We start from the raw sequence: 19,580 nt of genomic DNA on the forward strand, positions 1-19,580 counted from the left end.
GTTGATTTCAATTTTAGTTGTCTACAAACGTAATGCACAATTAAGCACAGTTGGCTCAAACATTAGCCATCATGTGTTTTATGTGGGATTTTTACTCTAACATTTAGCTTTACGTAAAGGTTTTTTTTGTGAAATACTTGATAAAAACATCAGATGTAGCCAATCTCATCTTTAAAACACTTCTTGTGTAAATGTCAGGGTGTATTTTACTGGTGATAGCGAAAAGTCCCATGTTCTGAAGTGGCCGGACATCAGAAACGCAGCTCGGAACTTATAAAACTGTCAACAAACGGACACTCCTGTCCACACACGCCTCCATTAAACCTGTTTTTCGGCGGGTAATGTGCGTGTGCTCCGTGTCAGAGCACAGGGACTATGTTGAATGTTGGAGGTGTAAATAAAGCAGAGGTCAGACATGGAAACCACGGTCATGCCGGTGCTGGAAAGACCCGCGGCGGAGCTCACCGTCGTGGATGTGTACGACATCGCCGCGGTGCTCGGACAGGAGTTTGAACGGATCATCGACCGCTTCGGGTGCGAGTCTCTGGTCGGAGTGGTGCCCAAGGTGGTGCGGGTCCTGGAGCTGCTGGAGGTGCTGGTGAACCGGGGAGCCGGAAGACAGGAGGCCGAGGAGCTGAGGAGGGAGCTGGACAGGCTGCGGCAGGAGAGGAGCGACAGATACGAACAGGAGAGGAAGCACCAGATGGTCAGGGACACCAGGAACCTCTGTTTAGTAGTTTGTTAGTTTGTCTATTTGTTTGTTTGTCTGTCTACTTGTCTGTCTGTCTGTCTGTTTATCTGTTTGTTAGTCTGTCTGTCTGTTTGTTTGTCTATTTGTTTGTTAGTCTGTCTGTCTGTTTGTTTGTCTATTTGTTTGTTTGTTTGTCTGTCTGTCTGTCTGTTTGTTTGTTTATCTATTTGTTTGTTAGTCTGTCTGTCTGTCTGTTTATTTGTTTGTCTGTCTGTCTGTCTCAGTTTGTTTGCAGACACCTCTAATTTCTCTGGTTGTGAAGTGTCCTGAGAGTAATTCTGGGCCAAAAACTTTTTTTTTTTTTCCTGTATGAAGATAAAATAAGCACAGTTGTACGTATTCAATTCACAGTAAAAGTGTATTTTTGTACCAGTAGGCAATAATAAAATAGTAAGTTCACATACAGGACAAAAATATAAATATAAACGCATATTTAAAGTGAATGTAGACTTAAAAGGGGTAGCTGTATATACAACTGAATAAAAAAACATTGTTCATATTGTTTTCTTCACTAAAAAAAATATACACCTTGGCTCTACTGTGCATTATGTTCTCCTGAGGCAAAAACCCAAGTAGGACAAAGAACATCTATGTATTAGTTCCTTAGTCATGGCATCCCTCCCTTACATCAGTGTTTATTGTAAATTACTGATATGTGACAGTAGCATCCCTAATATGTTTAATTGTTTGAGTGAAAATAATAAAAGAAATCAATTTGTAATAGTATGAAAGAGTTAGATAACTTTTCACGCTGGGAGAAGAGGTTTTTTCTTTTGTTATATTTAATTTTTCATAATTCATAATAATGATCATTCTAGGAGATAATGAGTTGGTTATTCTTCTAAATAATTTAGGCCTATATCATACTTCAAAGCCTCAAAAAGTCACCCACCCCTCTTTCTCCATACAGTGAGTTTGTTCTTTAAGGTGTCACAAAGGTCCGTTCATTAACACATTAATCTTGACATGTGGGACAGTGGGTGGACATGCAGTTTATGGCTTAATGGAGTGTGGCTGATGTGGTTAGTACAGCATCAGTCCCCTTCCTCAGACATTGGGGTGTGAAATCCAAGGAGTTATACACAATTAATCAGCAGTTACAGACATGAAGGAATGAACAATTAATTGTATGGAGAGATGAGAAGTGCTTTGCAAGATAGTTTAGCTAAAGTTCTTATCCATCCATCCATCCATCCATCCATCCATCCATCATATTATCTAACCTTTTCCTATTAATAATGACAGCTGTGAGGGGATGTTTTTTTAAATACATTATCATTGCTTATACTGACCAAAGCCCTAAATTCAGTTTGGTATAGTCAATAATAGCCACAGAGGAAACTAATTATTCACTTAATAAAAAAAAACCAACAGAAATCAACAAGTGACCTTCAGTTTAGTTGGATTATATTGATAGTGATATGATGTTTAGCAGATTTAATTGAAAGATTTGTTCCTCTTTGACAAATAAGTTGATGATGATGATGATGATCAGACAGTTCAGCAATATTTGTCACACCAACAACAACATGATGATGATGATGATCAGAATTCCAATAATTAATAATAAGGATCGTAACCACGGCAGCTGTGGCCTAGGTGGCTGGAGAGTTGACCAACTCTCAAACAGCAATGTTATGGTCAGAAGAACCAATCAACTCACTATTCACAATGCTAGAAAAACAGTTAATACAAAATAAAAGGTATAACAATAGAGGAAAAATATAAAGGTTAGAGAAATGTTACTATATACATGTGCAGGGTCTGGAGATAAAAACAAGAATGTGAACACATTAGCAAAATCTAGAGTGTGTTTACAAGAGTAAAGGAGTGTTTGTACAAGAATGACAAAATACAGTGTTTATTTAATATCAAGTATGAGATTGAGTTTCAAAAATGTTATACGTTTACATTTTAAGATGATCTGCCTCAATTTGCTGTAAATAAAATAATATATGTGTATATATACAAGAGCAGCCACAGACTTATATAGCACATGTTTCTTTTAACATACAGTAAGGTTACGGCAGCCTAATAAAGAATAGTGTGGGAAATATCCTAAAAAATAATAATGTTCACATATTTAAATTCCTTTAACATTAATTTGCAATGTTTGCACGTAACATTAGTAAGATATTATAGACATATGAGATATGTGAATTCTCATTACTGTTTTGCATTCGCTCATGCTTCTGCAGCTTATTACCTCCAGTGCCAAATCAGTACCTGTGTGTGGACATTGTGTCGCTGTGCTCATGCTTTATCTCTGTGACTCTTTTTCAGGAGTTGGAGCTCGTGGAAGATGTGTGGAGAGGGGAAGTACAGGACCTGCTTTCTCAAATCACTCAACTTCAGGCAGAAAACAAGAAGCTGCTCGTGAGTCTGTCACTCAAAGAGTCACCTGTCACAGAGGAAGACCTGCAGAAACAGGAGGGTAGGTCTTCATATCTGTCCACCTTGAACCTGGAGGTCAACACATGGGTAGATGTAAATTTGAACTTTTTTATTGTGGAATAGTTCAGTGGGTATTTCAGTCTTTAAAAAAGACATTTATTGTTTGCCAAAGTGAGGTGTGGATTTCAAAAGAAATATTAATCTCTGAAGTGTACATTGTGTGTACAAAAAAAGAACAAAAACTCAATTAGAGCCGTAGCTAACAAGTAATTTCACTGTCGACTAATCTGCCAATTATTCAGTTGGCCAAGATGATGTTTGGTCCAAAAACCAAAGATACTCATTTACCATCATAGAGGCGTGAAAGAGCTACAGGAGCTTAAATCAGAAGAAAAATCGCAACCCTTCTTACTGTAGCTCTGTCCTTTAAATTAGAATCACCAGAATAAATATGAATATAGATGACCTGCCGCTGTGGAAAATTAAAGACCAGTTTCTGAGCTTCCATGTTGAACAGTATAATCACATCTAAGGAAATCTGATCTACTTTGTCCACAAGAGGGGTTGACATATAGATACAAATAACCACTCACTGTCACATTCACACCTATGAGCAGTAACCAGTTAGCCTCTTACGTGCAGGTCTTTGGATGGTGGGAGGAAGCTGGAGTGCTCGGAGAGAACCCACACAAACATGGGGAGAAAGTGTAAACTCCACACAGAAAGGTCCACCCCTGTTTTTGGAATTGAACCCAGAACCTCCTTGCTGTGCGGCAACAGTGCTAACCACTGCACCACTGTGTCATCCTAGATGATATCAGGGCAAACTGAATATACTGTAAATAATTCACTGATTACTTGTTTTATTTTATTTTTTTTAATTTTTATTTCTTTTCTTGAGCTGATGGACATTAAATCACCCCTGTGGATTAAAAAAGTGAATCTGTATCTGTAGATTTAGTCTCTCTACTTCCTCTTAAAAATCTTGACGTGTTGAGAGGTAATTATGGGGGGGGCAAAAAAACTCAACCTGATTAATTGTCAGAAATATTAGGGCATTAACTTAGTAATAATCAATGTGTCAAATAATCATTGTAGGTCTAATCTCAATCCTCCACACTTGATGCTAAATGCAGTGTGAACCATTTCAGTAAAAAGCTGACTGTAGATACAAAATTAGTCTTGCCCTGGCAGAGTTTCAAAAGATATTGGATCTGTGTTCCACATTCAGGCCTACTACAGATGTATGTTTCACTGATCTGAAGTTTGTTCCACGTATTTTCCCTGCATAGTCACATGAAAGTGTGCAGTATACAGTCTGCTGTATGCTTGCTGACATGAAAAAGGAGGCCATGAACAGAGGCAGCGAGGAGCTGGTAAAGGAGACTATTTTTGAAGCAGGCAAAAATATAGCCCTTGTGTGAGACTTTCATGGTGACTGTAGCTATATTTACTGTCCAGGACAAAGTTCACAAACACAAACATACACACACTTACATATATATTTACACAGAGCTTATGCACCTAGGCTTCTAAATGAATAGAAGGTTGCATATGATTATTATGGTACTGATGCAATGTTTGTTTAGTTCATTATATTAATCATTTAACAGAGGTTTTGATACTTGGTAGGAGCCCTGGTTAATTCAAGATCCATACCAGTGGTTAACTTGTAGACTCATTTCCTACCTTCTGATTAGAAAGTGATGGTTCAGTGGAAAAAGGCTTAAGGTTTAAGATTGGTGTGTGTGCGTGTGTGCGCGCGCGTGCATGTATGTATATGTATATGTGTTGTAGGTGTGTTGAATTCTCTAAGCTACCTCTTAGAATGCATTAATGTTGCATGTGTCAGATTTTTTCTTTTTTTGTGATCCCCACAGGAATGTCAGAGAAGGAGAGGCAGGTGATAATGAAGCTCAAAGACTTGGTGGATAAGCAGAGGGATGAAATCCGAGCTAAAGATCATGAGCTGACACTCAGAAATGAAGACGTTGAAGCGGTGAGAGTTTATATCACATGTTACTCAAATACCAGCCCCTTAGTAACAATTTACCTCACAAATTACAGTCTTAACAGAATTAGTGGAAGTAATCCTTCAGTTTCCTTTATCAGCTCCAAATGCAGCAGCAGAGGTTGATCAGAATCAACCAGGATCTTCGTCATAGAACTGGAGTGGTGGAGGCCCAGGGAAAGAAACTGATCCAGCAGAGGGCTGAGCTGGAGGCTGCGGCCCAGGCCCGGCAGCAGGAGCTGTCAGCTGTGCAGCTGGAGGTGATCAGGCTTAAAAAGGAGCTCCGGGAGTTGGAGCTGGAGAGGGAGGTTGCAGATATAGAAGAGACCTGTCTCCCTAGATCTGACATGTCGTCACCTGCGTCGCTGCAGGTAATGGTAAGAAAACATCAACTATCAACACAGACTGTTGAACCTTAAAACTACGTTCATTAAATCTGGCTGTTGTGTATGTCATACATCTAGTCTTCAGCAGCAGCACCAGATAATGCCATCAAACCAAATTCAGTGTGGGTGGAGTGTGGAGGGGACCCTGGTTTCCTAGCGAGCTGCTTTGAGCATGATAACAATCCATCGCCTCTTCCAAGGACAAAGACCAGAAAAGATCCTGAGATAGATTCTGTTGAAGATGAGGACACGACAGCTTTGTTACTGGTAAAGCTTGCTTAAGTTGTCCTGTACACAGTATTACAGTAGTTGTTGTGGAGATGCAGCATAAGACTATTTATATTAAACAGAAATATTGCTTTGTCCTGCTGGTGTGAGTTTTAGTCAGGGGTTGGTGATAACACTTTGCAGGTCTCTTCTATATGACAGAGCTGGACAGTTTATCAAAATACTAAACACTACAATAGTCAAATGCAATATTCAATTTGTAGGAGCTACAATTTATTTTGATAAAGGTAAAGTGCCTTACAATAATATAATAAAGCAGGATTACTTGGTACAGACCCATGCAAAAAATTGCAATGTTTTGCTTTTTAGTGAAAATGAAAAACAATAATTACCTTTCCCACTAAAATTCTTATTACAATTGTAGTATCAGCAAAAATATATGTCATGACTAATAGATGACATGTTTACTGACAGATTTAGGTTCAGTTATTGGCACACTGTTTGTATTGTAGGCATGGTTCTTTTTTACATTAAGCCTCTGGCACCAAAAGGCTGCTTTATGGCCTCACAAACATGAGGCTTAGTGCAAAATATTGCATGTTACCGTTATTCTCAAACTGTGTTAACTTTGCCCACAGAAATGCAGGTCTCTGAAAGTCTGATATGCTTCCTCTAACTGATTCAATTTGTTTCACTGTTGGTGTCAGTGTGTCCATTCAGTGTGAGGAGAAATGCTGAATGTGTGTGTTGGTTGCAGGATGTATCAGCCGATACAGAGTCGGAGGAGGAGGAAACGGACAAACCTCGCTTTACTCTGCAGGAGCTGCGGGACGTCCTGCAGGAGAGAAACGAACTCAAAGCCCAAGTATTCATGCTACAGGAAGAGCTGGCATATTATAAAACGTATGTGACAAATATTAAATCTGACTAATTTTAACCTCTTACTAATATAATGCTAATGATTACTTGTCATATCCTACAGTGAAGAATTTGAGGATGACAGCAGTTCCTTTGTCTGTACTTCATCTCCTGAACCATGCACTGCCTCTAATGATCAGCCTGAATCAGGCATTCGCCGCCTGTGAGTAGTTTATTCTGATTTTACAGTAAGGAGTAACACAAAGAATGCTGGTTCTGGTGCTTTGTTCTAACTCTGAGTTTCATTTTTGTCTCCATCTCATGCCACTGTGTTTTTTTTCCGCTGGAAAGGATCTTCACTGCCATAATGCCAATGGTAGCAGCCGGTTTGATTGCAGATGATCCTACGTTGTTGCCAATCCGAAGACTTGTTTCCTTTGTATGATCTCTGAAATGTATTTGATTCTTACTGGTTATTGTTCTTATTTTACCACACTGTCAAACCAAAGTGTACAGAACAGTATGAATTGTTTTAATGATCAAATAACTTTGATATTTTACAGTAAATATATATGATCTATGCAAATTTTAGAAATATGACAAATGTGGACCTTTGGGTTTTTACTCAGACTTTATGGTACATTTATCAAATTTTATAAGATCTTTAAAAGAATGTAAGTGAACGTATTGTATAGCATCTAGTTTTTATGGACTGTGTGTATTTATGTTAATACTCAGGTTTTTGTGGCTTTATGAAAAGTCACCACCTGTCAGTCAGTACATCATTTTATATTATACAATGAAAAGGTTTTGCTCTGTTGCTTTATTACAAAGCTTGATGCTTCATAAGAAAAGGTCCCACTGTTACTGTAGAGGGCATTGCCTTTGCGTACCAGGATGGTGAACCATGAACAGCTCAGGAGTTCAGGAGAATATCTTAAACACTTTGACATATCTATGAATTTTGACATATCTATGAATTTTTCTAAGTAACAGTGTTGTGTTTTTAGAGGTGGGTCCAGACCTGTGAAGAGTAATGGGACATCCTGGGTATTTTGCCTGGAGGTGATGTTGAAATGCATTTGATTGTGTGAGGATGTTAAAGTTTTTAAGTCGTGTTTTAAGATGCTGCAGGTGAGTTAGGTGCCTCTGTATTCCTCTTAAAGTCTGTATGAGATAATTTGCTTGGTAAGCACTTCATTGCCCCTGATTTGATAAGAGGGGCATTCCTTTTGCATGTATTTAAGACATGTCTTAACTGGATTATATTTGTAAAATATTGTTCACTAACAATAAATTACCAGTTTTAAAAGTAATATTCTGCCTGTTGATTTTGTGTCTTATCAGAAATAATTATTTGGGCAATAAATCTAATATTAGGCTTTTCAACAGAAAATTGTGACTTAGATGGAAAATGTATTTCAGAAAAACAATTAAGACTCTTTATTTGTTAGCATAACACACTGAAATTAGCCCTCTGCATTTAACCCATCGCTAGCTGAACATGTAAGAACACACCACACACTACAGCGGGCTGCCATGCCAGATGTCTGTGGAGCAAATGGGAAGTTTAAGTGCCTTACTCAAAGGCACGTCGGCCAACAATTTCTCTGCCAGTCCAGAAAAACAAATAGGCAAAACTCCTTCGGTCAAAACTATTCAACCCTCTAAGCCACAGCTGCCCCATAATAAAAACTGATAAAAAGAGATAGATTAGTGTTATTTTCCACAATGGCTGAACAATTATTGTTTGATGGTAGGTATTTCAGATGTATTTATTTTTCTGATGTCAGTTCAAAAGGCCAATTTCAGATATGCATGATAGGCTTTCAGTGTCAGAATTTTTTGGGGTAGGGTGTATCACTTTTACATGGGCCTTCATTAGTCTACATTTTCTTGCAGAAAAGAGCTGCATCAGAGGTCAAATGTGTTAATCTTACATACTTCAATACGATGAACTGGAGAACAAATTATAAATGTGCTGGTTAGTTGATGTTTTAAATTAATATGATAAAGTGCTGTTGTTCAATATATATATTGGTTTACGTAGGCTACATTTATACAATAGATTTATAAATCTTCCACTGGAAATAACCTGAAAAGTGAGTATAATGTAATGTGCAATGAAGTATTGTATACTGAAGTAGATTTGAAGTGGTACCTCTGAGACAAACATTTATTTTGAATAATATCCATTCTCTCATTAATTCTTGGAATTTTGCATTTTTGCTGTATCTTCGAAATTTGAGCCAGTCAACTTTTTTTTTTTTTTTTTTTTTTTTTAACTTAATTTTTTTATTAGTAACTCAAACTTCAGTGACGAAATGTCACTGCTTTTATTGTGGAGGCATCAACTATTGTGGAAATCAACTATTAGTACATTTCCAGTCATCTGTGTAGGCGGAGATGGGCCTTTAGTAATTTCTCCAACAGAATGAAGCACACCTTTTTAAAATCGTCATTATTTTGTGCCTTCTCGTCGAGAGGTGAAAAGATTAAGATGTCTCTCTCCCACTTTTATTGTCTTCTTGCTTTGTGTACAGTAAAAATGAACACGTTGCTGGTGTGGAGTGAATCATCCTGAGCCGTAGACGCTCTTTGTACTCACCTGTCGCTAGGATACTTTGCCCTCCTCTGTTGTCGAACAGGTCACGTGGATGAGTGATGGGGGAAGTGCAGCTCTTCGGAAAGTTTATGACCATCTGCCTACCAGGAGGAAAGACTTTTTGGGGGGAACATTGTTAAAACAGCTGTTTTTGAAGAAACCTGTATATTTTACGGGTTGTTTTATGTCCTTGTGATGGAGTTTGGCGAAGAGTCGTCGCCCGCTTTGGCTTTTGAGAAAGACGCGTTTGAGCTGACGGTTGAAGATGTGTATGACATTTCGTACGTAATCGGGCGTGATTTGCTGAAAATAAGCAGTACGGGAGAAGAAGTGTCGGATTTACAGTTCAGAATAGTCCGCGTTTTGGAAATGTTCGAAACTTTGGTGAATAAGTACAACTTGTCGCTGGAGGAGCTGAAAATGGAGCGGGACAACTTGAAGAGTGAACTGGACAGGATCATCACAGAGAGCTCGTCCAGACAGGGCACGGTGAGTTCCACAGCCATGTCACATCAACTGACTGTCAAACTGAGCTGGATGTTGTAAAACTGCTTCTCTACTCTGCCGTTAAAGCAAACTGCAGGACCAAACCAGCTGGTAGTGGACCTGACAGACCCCAACAGACCACGCTTCACCATGCAGGAGCTGAAGGAGGTTCTGCAGGAGAGGAACCAGCTGAAGGCTCAGCTCATGGTGGCTCAGGAGGAGCTCCAGCTTTACAAGAGGTAAAGTCTAGGATCCACTCCAGAAAACCATATACATAGATCCAACATCCTCTTTGATCATTTGACTCATTTACTCATTTACTCAACATGCAAAAGTGTCATGTATGTCATCAACCACAAACATGAGAAATTATGTAATTTTGTTTAACAGTGCCACTACCCACAGTATCAATGACTTAAATGTAAATCTACATCCCTCTGTCATTATTAGAAGACTCCAACTAAGTGCTTTTTACTTGAATACCCCAAACTTATATTAAACTATTCATATTGGCCGCTACTTTATACCTCTACTCATCTCAGAGGCATACATTGTACTTTTTGCTCCACATTTGCCTAGTTACTTCAGTTATTTTCAGTTTACAGTTTTTTCATCCGTTTTCTTTGCAGTGAAAATCTATCTTTCCAAATGTACTAAATTTCAATGTTGAAATAAATAAGCTCTTTAAAAATTCTGCTAAAAAACTACTTCATCATAAAGCTGAAAACTGTTAGCTGTTATTCTGAGCTTGTGAAAATTTGACTTTTTAGAGATGCATGGTTCTCGCAGGACAGTTACGTAGCAAACAGTTAATTTATAAGCCAGCGTTATAAGCAGTATATTAAATCTTATACAAGCATAGCAGTAAAATACAACATACAGCAGTAGTGTGAATACAAAAAAATAGTATAATATTAAAACATTGAGAGGGACCTTTCACTACACAGTGGCTACTTTTATTTCCCATACTTTGCTGACAATAGATGAATATTTCTTTTACTGTAGTATTTTTGCAAAAAAAATCAAACACTTCTTCTACTTCTTCTTATTGTAAACCATAATATTAATTTATACAGTATGAGATGTACCAGGGATTTATAGTCATATTAAAAATTCTAAAATAATGTTCTTTAGTCTCTGTCTGCTGATATAAGAATATGTCAATATTAATAATATTAATATAATATTAATAATATATATAATATTAATAATAGAATATGTCAGTATTAGTATTAATATTAGTATTATTACTTAATATTAGTATTAGTATTAATAGTACTAAGAGACTAAAGATACACTATTTGTTACAAAAATCACTGATAATTTGATGTCTTTTTTCTGTCTTTTCTTAAGTTAGAAGACACATGAATTTCATATTGCTATTGATAAAGTTAAGTCTGAAAAGTTTCAATAAAGTTTCAGTCTGAAAACTCAGTAAAATACATGCTTTTAAAGATGACAAATGATAATTACCTGTAAATAGATATATTCCATTGCTGATTTGTTATATGTAATATATAATCTTATAAAATACAAGCCAGCACCGGATTCATGCAGCTGACACAAAATAACCCAACTGTAGTTTTGAAGAGATTTTATTTGTTTTACTGTTGGTTTTGATGTACATATTCACATAAAATCCTCTGTCACAGTAAGTTTTTTTTTTGTGCTGTACAGTGGGATTCTGCCACATGCTGAACCAGCCATGGTTGAAGTGGACCTGGACTCACCGGCTGCCACAGACAGTCCTGCTACAGTAAATGATGCAAAAGAAGAAAAGACAACCATAGGCAAACTGTACGTAAAAGGCTCATTTCCTTTTCTCAGTTTAGCACATACAGAGAAGTGGTGCTAGAAGGGAAGTTTTGTAGAAGGATTTATTTTAGCTCTACACCTTTTACACCTCAACCAGCTTTTTTTTTAGCTGCGCATGTCAAACAGCGTTAAATAACATTTTCAGCAGCGACCACATGACGTTGTAGTAAGGCAGATGGTTCTCACAGCACATCTCTGTCTCCTAATGATATACTTGTGACCAAATGAATTCATGCTGATGCTGAGAATGTTTGTGTTAGTGGTAAATCTGAAAAGGAGAGACTTGGAAAATGGTAGGATATCTGCCAAAGTACTGCTACTGTCAGTAATTACTAATGACCCATTTTTTTCTTTGCACTAGGTAGTTTTAATCATCTGTTCCATGTTAAGCCCAGCACTTTACACATCACTGGGACCAGAATCCTTAAACTAACTCTGGACCTTTTTCTGTTTTTAGGTTTTCATTCAGAAGAAAATGAACTCATGGGAATTGTCCATGTGGAAAACATGCCAGTTTTTTCATCAGTCAACCACTTTTTTATGTAAAGGTCTATTTGTCTTATAGGCATTGTCCTTTGGACCAGAGTTGTATATATTTTGTGGGAAGTTAGATTTAAAAAAACAAAACAAACTAATTAACTAAACTGGAAAGTATTATATAACAAGTATTGGAGAGGTTTATGAAGTCAGTTATGACATTTATGGCCTTTTTTTTTTTTTTTTAATAATGTAAACATATGAAGCAGCATTGTTTTCACCAATTAATCAAAAAACATTTACCCCACTCACAGTTGTTGCTGCTGTCATCTGCATTTTAATAAATTTGCTTTGTGCTGAGCATATTATCAATGTAATAATGTTATTCTGTACAATTTTTGTAGCACTGGCATATGATAGGAATACTTAGCAGATATTCATTTGTTAAACATCAGGACTGTCTTATAGCATTGCACCACTTTGCCACAAAATGGCTTCTGATGCACACTCACCAGATAGGTAGATGTAAATAAAAAAGTTAAAAAGATTATCTGCACATCACTACTTGACATTTTATATTTTTCAGATCTTCAACATTTATCTGACTACAGCTGGAATGAAAACGCAATTGTTTTATTCCTTAATTTTCAACACAGGTAATAATTTACATTAGTGGAATTGAATAGTTAGAGTAACATTCTTAAATGCAGGGACAATATCACACACTACCACTCAGGAGAAATAGTCCTGAAGTATCAATCTGCTACAATTAAACAAGAAAAATATAAAAGCTTGATAAAACAACTGTTGCAAAAATACACTTTGAGTTGAAGCCTTAGCCTCTATTTAAAAGAAAAACTTTTCTGTTCATCATAAAAAGCATTTTGGTACTGATCATCTTTCATATGTCTTTGACAAGATGAACAGCAGAGACCAATTCATGTAATTCATGTCAAAAAGCAAATATTTGTCATTAGGGTTCAGTATTTGAGCCAGGGATGAGCCAAGATGGAGGCTTTACTGCGATCCCCGTAGTCATAAAGCAGCTCCTCCTCTGCATCGATGTCTCTGGAAGCCACCAAGATCAGATGAGGGGTCCCATCGATGGGGTGGAGCCTAGTCTGGCAGTTTCCACTTTTACTGTGATTGACCAGTCTCCCAAGGCGGTTTGTTTCCTTTGTAGCATCCACACTAATAAATTAAGAACAAAAAGTTATTCACAATAATTCCAAATATGTCCAGTCTGAAGAAAACTATCAACTCTAATATGAGCTCATGTAAGAGTTCATTCTTTAGAAAATGCATTCCGTATGACCTATGTCTACTTTATACACCTTTTCACTTGCTTTAAATAAACCTTGTTTTGCCAGAATTTTACAAATCGGTCTTTGATGAAATATGTTAGATCTACTATGGAAACCATATAATGGCACAGATGAAAACAATGACAACTTTACCACTGCAGTAACATGCAGCAATATAATTTCAGCTGTTTAACAGGTCAAAATATCTGACACACATGAATGTCCCATAGCTATTAAAGTTTATTTCAGTCTGAAATCAGTGGCAAATTACAAATGTAATTACCTGGAAATAGATTTATTCCATTGCTGATTAAGTCATGTGACAAATAAATCATAAACCAGCACAAGATTTATGCACCTGACACAAAAAAAAATACAACTAGTTTTGAACAGAATTTATTTGTTTACTATTGGTTTTGATGTACACGTCAATATATCAATCAATCTACATTACACTATGGAAACTACAATATGTAGCAGCAATATACTTTCAGCTGTGCTTCGCAAGTCAAACTATCCTATATACATTCTACACTGATTTTGTGCCCGCTATCTGCCAAGTAAAAGCCAAACAGGAGGCCACGTAAAAACATTCAACAGACAATACATTGAACCTGCTCTAGAGAACAGGAAGCTATATTCATCATCAGTTATACCTTAAAAATTTTACAGATCACAACAACAAATTACCAAAAAGTGAATTGACATAAAGACTACTTCAGATTGCAGTCTTTTGGACTTACCAGTACGTTTTAGATTGATATTGAAAGTAATACATGTAACAGCCTGTTGTTGGATCCTGGGCATACTGGGCCTCTCTTATTTTAGCTTCAGCTAGATGCAGCAGGTCTCCATGATACTCCACAACAAAGTCTCCTTTTTTGAAGCTCTTAACAGCAAAAACCCCTCTTCCTTTTCCCTCTATGTGTTTGATCTGTAACCAACCAAAACAAAAATGTAAGTTTAAGTCTTGGTTAAAATTGGAGCTGGATGATCAAAGAATACAAATCATGGCCTTTTGTGGGGTTATGGGCAATTCAAGATCAGTTTGTCAGTGTTAACTCTAAATAACATGAATCAAAAAGTTTTTGGCAGGAAAAAAAATCAACACTTGAGGGTGTCAATGTGCATCATTTGTTGAAATTTTTCCAGTTACAACACTACTGTTAAGTAATGACTGGGGAAACATATTTGCAATGAACAAATTAGAATACTACAAAATACATGTTTTTATTTTTAGTTGAATGTCTCCAGAAGCAGCACTTATCCCAGTTCCACAATATAGGCTATTCTTACCATTTTCAGAAAGAACAATATCAAATTCAATATATTTCCCACTTCTAGTAGACACTAATAATAACTGAGATCAAAACACTGACTGACCCATCAACAACAAAAATGTTGTGAGAGAATCAACTTTAGACAGTTGTCAGTTTGGTAATGTGGGCAAATAAAATACAGAAGTGTTCATTCAGGCCAGTAAATATTACCTGCAGTCCTTCTTCGATGCCATTCTTTATTAGGTCATCAATGTGTTTGTGCTCTTCACTCTGTTGATAGTGAATTGAGTGAGTTGAAAAGTTTATTTTGTGGTATTGTCATTTTATCTCTGCACACACAAATCAGCAGATAAAGCCAGATCTTCTGATCATGTACCTCTGTCTGCAGGGATTAATGTTCATGTACAAGCACAACTTTTCAAAATCATGCAAAACTGAATTAAATGATTAACAATAAGTCTGAAGTGTTTTGTTTTTTTTTTTGTTTTTTTTTTAAATATAAACAAACCTTTAACTCTGCCTTAGTTTTTCTGTTACTTCTTCTGATGGGATAATAGTCTGTGACCTTTTTGTTTTGGGGAGCTCTATTTTCTGTTCTGAAAGAGACATTTTAAAAAGGTCATCACAGATCAGGATTGTTCCTTTGAATAAATATTATGGATATATTTTCAAACTTACTTCTTTTTTGGACCAGTGCGACTGCGGTTTTTGGATGCTGAAACTTTGCTGTCTTTTGCAGAGGCAGCATTTGTGTTTATGGGAGATTCCTTTTGCATACATTGGTCTGTGGGTTGCTCTCTAATTTCATGAGAAGTCACAGTCTTCTGCTCTTTGGCCTCCTGACTGTCATGTTTCATTTCAGAAGGCACATCTAAAATGAGGAATAAACAGTCAATATAATAGACAGTATTCTTAAACACTAACCTTTAATGAGGAGAGTGAGGCTCCTGAAAAACAGCTAAGTTGTGTCATAAGATAGCAGGTCAGTGAACACTGCTGCCATTCACATGCAGATGAAATTTTTGAGCGGCACTTGTGGATCTGCTGACCCAACAGTAACAGCACTCAGAAGCAAAGAAATTCAGGTTACATGCAACAAGACATTTAACAGTAACTATTTCCACATACTAAATTAAAGCAATTTTAAAGTTAAGTTGATACTTGCCTTTTTTAAGTGTTAACGTGTCAGGAATAGTTGTATCAGATTCATTTCCTTCCTGGATCAGCATGCTTGAACTTTCACTCAAAGGAGATCGAGGTTTGCTAGGACTCCGTAGACTCTGGAAATTTGCCTGTGGTTTGCTTATGCAATCCTGCAGGACAAATCATTTAGCTTTTAAATGCACATGTAACAAGAGATAATAAGTGACATATATCATATGTAATGAAGCATCTTGCTGCCAGAGAAGATAGATGGGGGAGTTTAGGCTTGTTAAATGTAAGCAAAATGTATTTATACAAGTATGCACAAAACCAATGAGTGTGTAATATTGAACAACAGCTGTGTAGCCATTTCCAGTGTATATAAATGAAAGAAAAGGGACCCAAAAAAAAAAATATATAGTAGTAATGATTGTGCAAACAAATGCGAGATTGTTAAACATTTCCATCACAGTATATGGATGAGTTTAATTTTTACACCTAAATTTGACAAAACAAACATAGGAGTATACGATGCAGAGGGTCTCTGTTGCCTGCCAGGTTGTACTCGGGGTAAACATGCCCTCATACCCCATGCCGTAAACCACTGATGTGAAACCAATTCTGTACTAAATGTGGTCTTTCATTTGGATAAAACAGAATGCAAAAAGGGCCTGTTGCTTGAATTAAAAGACGCATAAACTTCATATATGAAAATAAAGCATACTTTGTGAATTACTGGCGTGTTTTCCTTTGTCTCCTTCAGTGAGTTGATTTTAAGTTCAACAGCGTCGTCGGGCTTTTTGTCAGTTCTCACCAAATTTTTCTTTCCTTTAAAAAAACAGTAGCAACGTTATCAATTCCACTAAATAGTTTACAAAACTAAACATTAAGAGCGTATTTTATTTATAAACATTAACCACGTTAATATACACAAAGCTGCTGCACTTCATTAGCTTGGTCTCACTGTTCGTCGCTACATATTAATTTGTGTTAAATACTACATTTACTAAAACAATAGTGTATAATTTGAGTACCTTTTGCCATGTCAGGTCCACAGAAACACGCTAAAGAGGACTAGAAGTGTATTTAGTCCAATGTTCCTCCAACGACAAACATCATAGTACTGCACCGCAGAGTTGGACGGACACACCGTGGAGGATTTAAAAACCCCACGAGAGCTCTGATTGGCTGCCTTAGTCACATGGGACGACACGAGCGCGAAAGCAGTTCTGTCATTGGTCCGTCAACGAACACATAAAGCACATCATCGGCTGGTTGTCTTGAAGGACGTGCACAATAGTTTAGAGTATTAAAAAAACATCAACCAGTAGAAAATACGCAAATACAACTATTGATTAATTGATATCCCTATCATGTTAAAACGCCTATGTATTAGTCAAAAGATTAACACATAGTTTTCTTTATCACAAATAAAGCATTTGTGCATATTCATCAGCACATTAGCTACAACAACAAACAAACAAAAACAATGGAGTGCAAAAAAATATAAAAACTGTATAAATAGAACAAAAACTGTTTTGTTTCCATTCTTTTCTTTTTCTTTTCAGTCGCATATTTGGAGTTAAGTCCATTTACATATATGACCCAAGCTGTGTTTTATATCAGTATCATGTTTTATAATAAAACAAGTCTTTTTTTTTTTTTTTTTTTTTTTTACAGGGAATTCTTAAACTAGTCACATCTTTAAAAATCCTTAAAAAAACAAACAAACTGTTTCCTGTTAGTTTTGTAAAGATATGACTTTCCCATTATGTTATAACTGTTACAACAAATATTTACTTAATATTTAGTACATTTACTCATAATTTCACTCTGCATAGCTCTTCCTCGAGGAATAATACAACCATTACAAACATGATTCAACCCTGCATCGTTTTTGTTTGTCCCTTTGGCGGTTTGTTGGACGTAGAATAATTTTCTGACAAACTGGTGTAAAAATGCCTTTACCAAAAACGTGTCCAGCAGAAATAATCACTGATGCATTTGTGTTTGTACTATAAGCAAGATGAGCAAGCAGGACATTCTGTAAAGTCTTACATGATTTTTTATTTTTTTTAATTAAATGGAAAGAAAACAAAAAACAAAAAAAAATTGGGCACGTAAAGTCAGTACACCTTTCACATTATTGTCAAATCTTCTGTAAATCTTGTTCAGGACACTACCCTATTATATTCAACAAACTCAAAAATTCATAAACAAGCAAAAACAAAAAAAAACAAAAAAAAAAACCCCAAACATTTAGACACTTAAACTTCCTCTCCCTTGTATAATTTGCACTTAAGTTTTATTTTATTGCATACTCTTAATATTTTTTATGTTCTTGTCACTGAATCCATACAGACATAAATTACAGGATGACACAAGAGTAAAGAGGTCACATTTTCAGTTTTTCAGTCTTCAGTAAATAAAGACATTTTTAAACAGTATCACTTCCAGGTTTTAAGTCTGCAGCCAGTGCTTCTTTAAACAGTCTTTTTCTCTCCAGATTCTCATTTGTTTTCTTTCTCTTCTCTTGTTTCCTCAGGATAGACTCTTTCTTCCTTAGAGATATTTCACTGAGTTCTCCTTTATTTGCAACATCAAGCTTCTCTCTCATAATGTCCCGAGCTCGCTTTCGGTTTATATCCACAGATCTGGTCTGATGGCACTGTAGGGAAACCAGGGACAGGAACACATAGTTTTATTTAGGTGATTGTATGATTATTGATTTGTCTACTGAATGACAGCAGTAACACATATAACAATAAAACGTGGCAACATTAATTTATGAAGACTCACCTTAACTACAATCCCCGTGGGAATGTGTTTGAGAACCACACAGTTGCTGGTTTTGTTGGTGGCCTGTCCTCCAGGTCCGGATCCTCTTACAAACTGCTCTTCCAGCTCGTCCTCATTCAGGACAGGGAGGTCTACCAGGTCCTTTTTACCGGCTGCTAAAACCACCAGTCCAGCTGGGAGGGGTCTCAGCATTGAGAAGATACTGAGGGAACCTCTGCATTGGACATAACTGGACAAACTGTACAAACATCTCAAGGACAACAAAAGGCTTGACATCTCCTCAAATGGAACCTAAAACATACATAACAGGCATGTAATGCAGTGAATATACAAACTATCTGAAAGTATTACACTGGGCTACACAGAGATAAAGGTTTACATGAAGGTAATTACTGTTGTCTGTTTACAACGTTTTCATGCGAGCGTTTCTTTCTTCTTCTTCTTCTTCTTCGCTTTCTGTCCTGTCAGCCAATCACCTTCTTCCTTTTCTTCTTCTTGCTTTTCTCCGCTGGGTAGATTAGATATGGGCGTATTGCTGCCCCCTACTGTATTGTAATACTATATACAGGAGCCTCTCAAAAACCTTGAATATCGCGGAAAAGTTCAGTTATTTTACAAAGTGAAATTGTGTATATTTTAGTCTCAAGCATTTTTATTTTAACCGTGATAATTAAAATATTTTGCTAAAAAAAAAGAAGCAAATATACCCTTAAATATTATAATATTTCATTTCAAGTTTGAATGAATCACTATTTATAGAATAGAATGCCTTTGTCATTATACATATGTACAACAAATTTAAAACAGACATCTCCCTTGTGGTGTGTAGTGCAAAACAGTTTAAAAGAAAAAAATGTAAATATATATCCAGAATAAAAACAAGCATGTCAACCAATCAAGAAATGGCAGATAAATATATATTGCACTTTGACCCTGGCTGGACACGGAGGATATATGTTAAATATATATCCTTATTTAAGGTATTGTAACTGTAATGTATTCAGTACACATATTGCACTTGGGTAAAGCATGCTGCTAAAGCC

General features: G+C 36.5%; 4 protein-coding genes across 5 annotated transcripts; 2 read left to right on the forward strand and 2 right to left on the reverse strand.

The window, feature by feature from the left end:
* The first annotated feature begins 249 nt into the window (after nucleotides 1-249).
* Nucleotides 250-7,944, forward strand: LOC115425343 (RILP-like protein 1). 2 transcript variants are annotated; one of them, XM_030142809.1, is made up of 8 exons: nucleotides 250-706; nucleotides 3,035-3,185; nucleotides 5,026-5,144; nucleotides 5,258-5,533; nucleotides 5,621-5,809; nucleotides 6,528-6,673; nucleotides 6,753-6,851; nucleotides 6,980-7,944. In XM_030142809.1, the coding sequence occupies exons 1-8, from the start codon at nucleotides 416-418 to the stop codon at nucleotides 7,071-7,073; spliced, it is 1,365 nt and encodes a 454-aa protein (XP_029998669.1). In that variant the 5' UTR covers nucleotides 250-415; the 3' UTR covers nucleotides 7,074-7,944. The 2 variants fall into 2 exon arrangements, with proteins under 2 accessions (XP_029998669.1, XP_029998670.1); XM_030142810.1 differs by having other exon boundaries at nucleotides 5,258-5,527.
* A 1,339-nt stretch (nucleotides 7,945-9,283) lies between these two features.
* Nucleotides 9,284-13,380, forward strand: rilpl2 (Rab interacting lysosomal protein-like 2). The gene is made up of 4 exons (XM_030142812.1): nucleotides 9,284-9,722; nucleotides 9,807-9,958; nucleotides 11,397-11,516; nucleotides 11,992-13,380. Exons 1-4 carry the CDS (start codon nucleotides 9,429-9,431, stop codon nucleotides 12,011-12,013), a joined length of 588 nt encoding a protein of 195 aa, XP_029998672.1. The 5' UTR covers nucleotides 9,284-9,428; the 3' UTR covers nucleotides 12,014-13,380.
* On the reverse strand, nucleotides 12,057-16,929 carry kmt5ab (lysine methyltransferase 5Ab). Its single transcript, XM_030142811.1, has 8 exons — nucleotides 16,773-16,929; nucleotides 16,463-16,566; nucleotides 15,761-15,908; nucleotides 15,274-15,466; nucleotides 15,104-15,191; nucleotides 14,806-14,865; nucleotides 14,059-14,249; nucleotides 12,057-13,202 (listed from the first exon to the last, which is right to left on the reverse strand). Exons 1-8 carry the CDS (start codon nucleotides 16,780-16,782, stop codon nucleotides 12,992-12,994), a joined length of 1,005 nt encoding a protein of 334 aa, XP_029998671.1. The 5' UTR covers nucleotides 16,783-16,929; the 3' UTR covers nucleotides 12,057-12,991.
* Nucleotides 16,930-18,017: 1,088 nt separating this feature from the next.
* mtrfr (mitochondrial translation release factor in rescue) lies at nucleotides 18,018-19,115 on the reverse strand. The gene is made up of 2 exons (XM_030142517.1): nucleotides 18,538-19,115; nucleotides 18,018-18,406 (listed from the first exon to the last, which is right to left on the reverse strand). Exons 1-2 carry the CDS (start codon nucleotides 18,811-18,813, stop codon nucleotides 18,176-18,178), a joined length of 507 nt encoding a protein of 168 aa, XP_029998377.1. The 5' UTR covers nucleotides 18,814-19,115; the 3' UTR covers nucleotides 18,018-18,175.
* Nucleotides 19,116-19,580: the final 465 nt, after the last annotated feature.

Source organism: Sphaeramia orbicularis, chromosome 9 (genome assembly GCF_902148855.1).
Source record: "Sphaeramia orbicularis chromosome 9, fSphaOr1.1, whole genome shotgun sequence".
NCBI lineage: Eukaryota > Metazoa > Chordata > Actinopteri > Kurtiformes > Apogonidae > Sphaeramia > Sphaeramia orbicularis.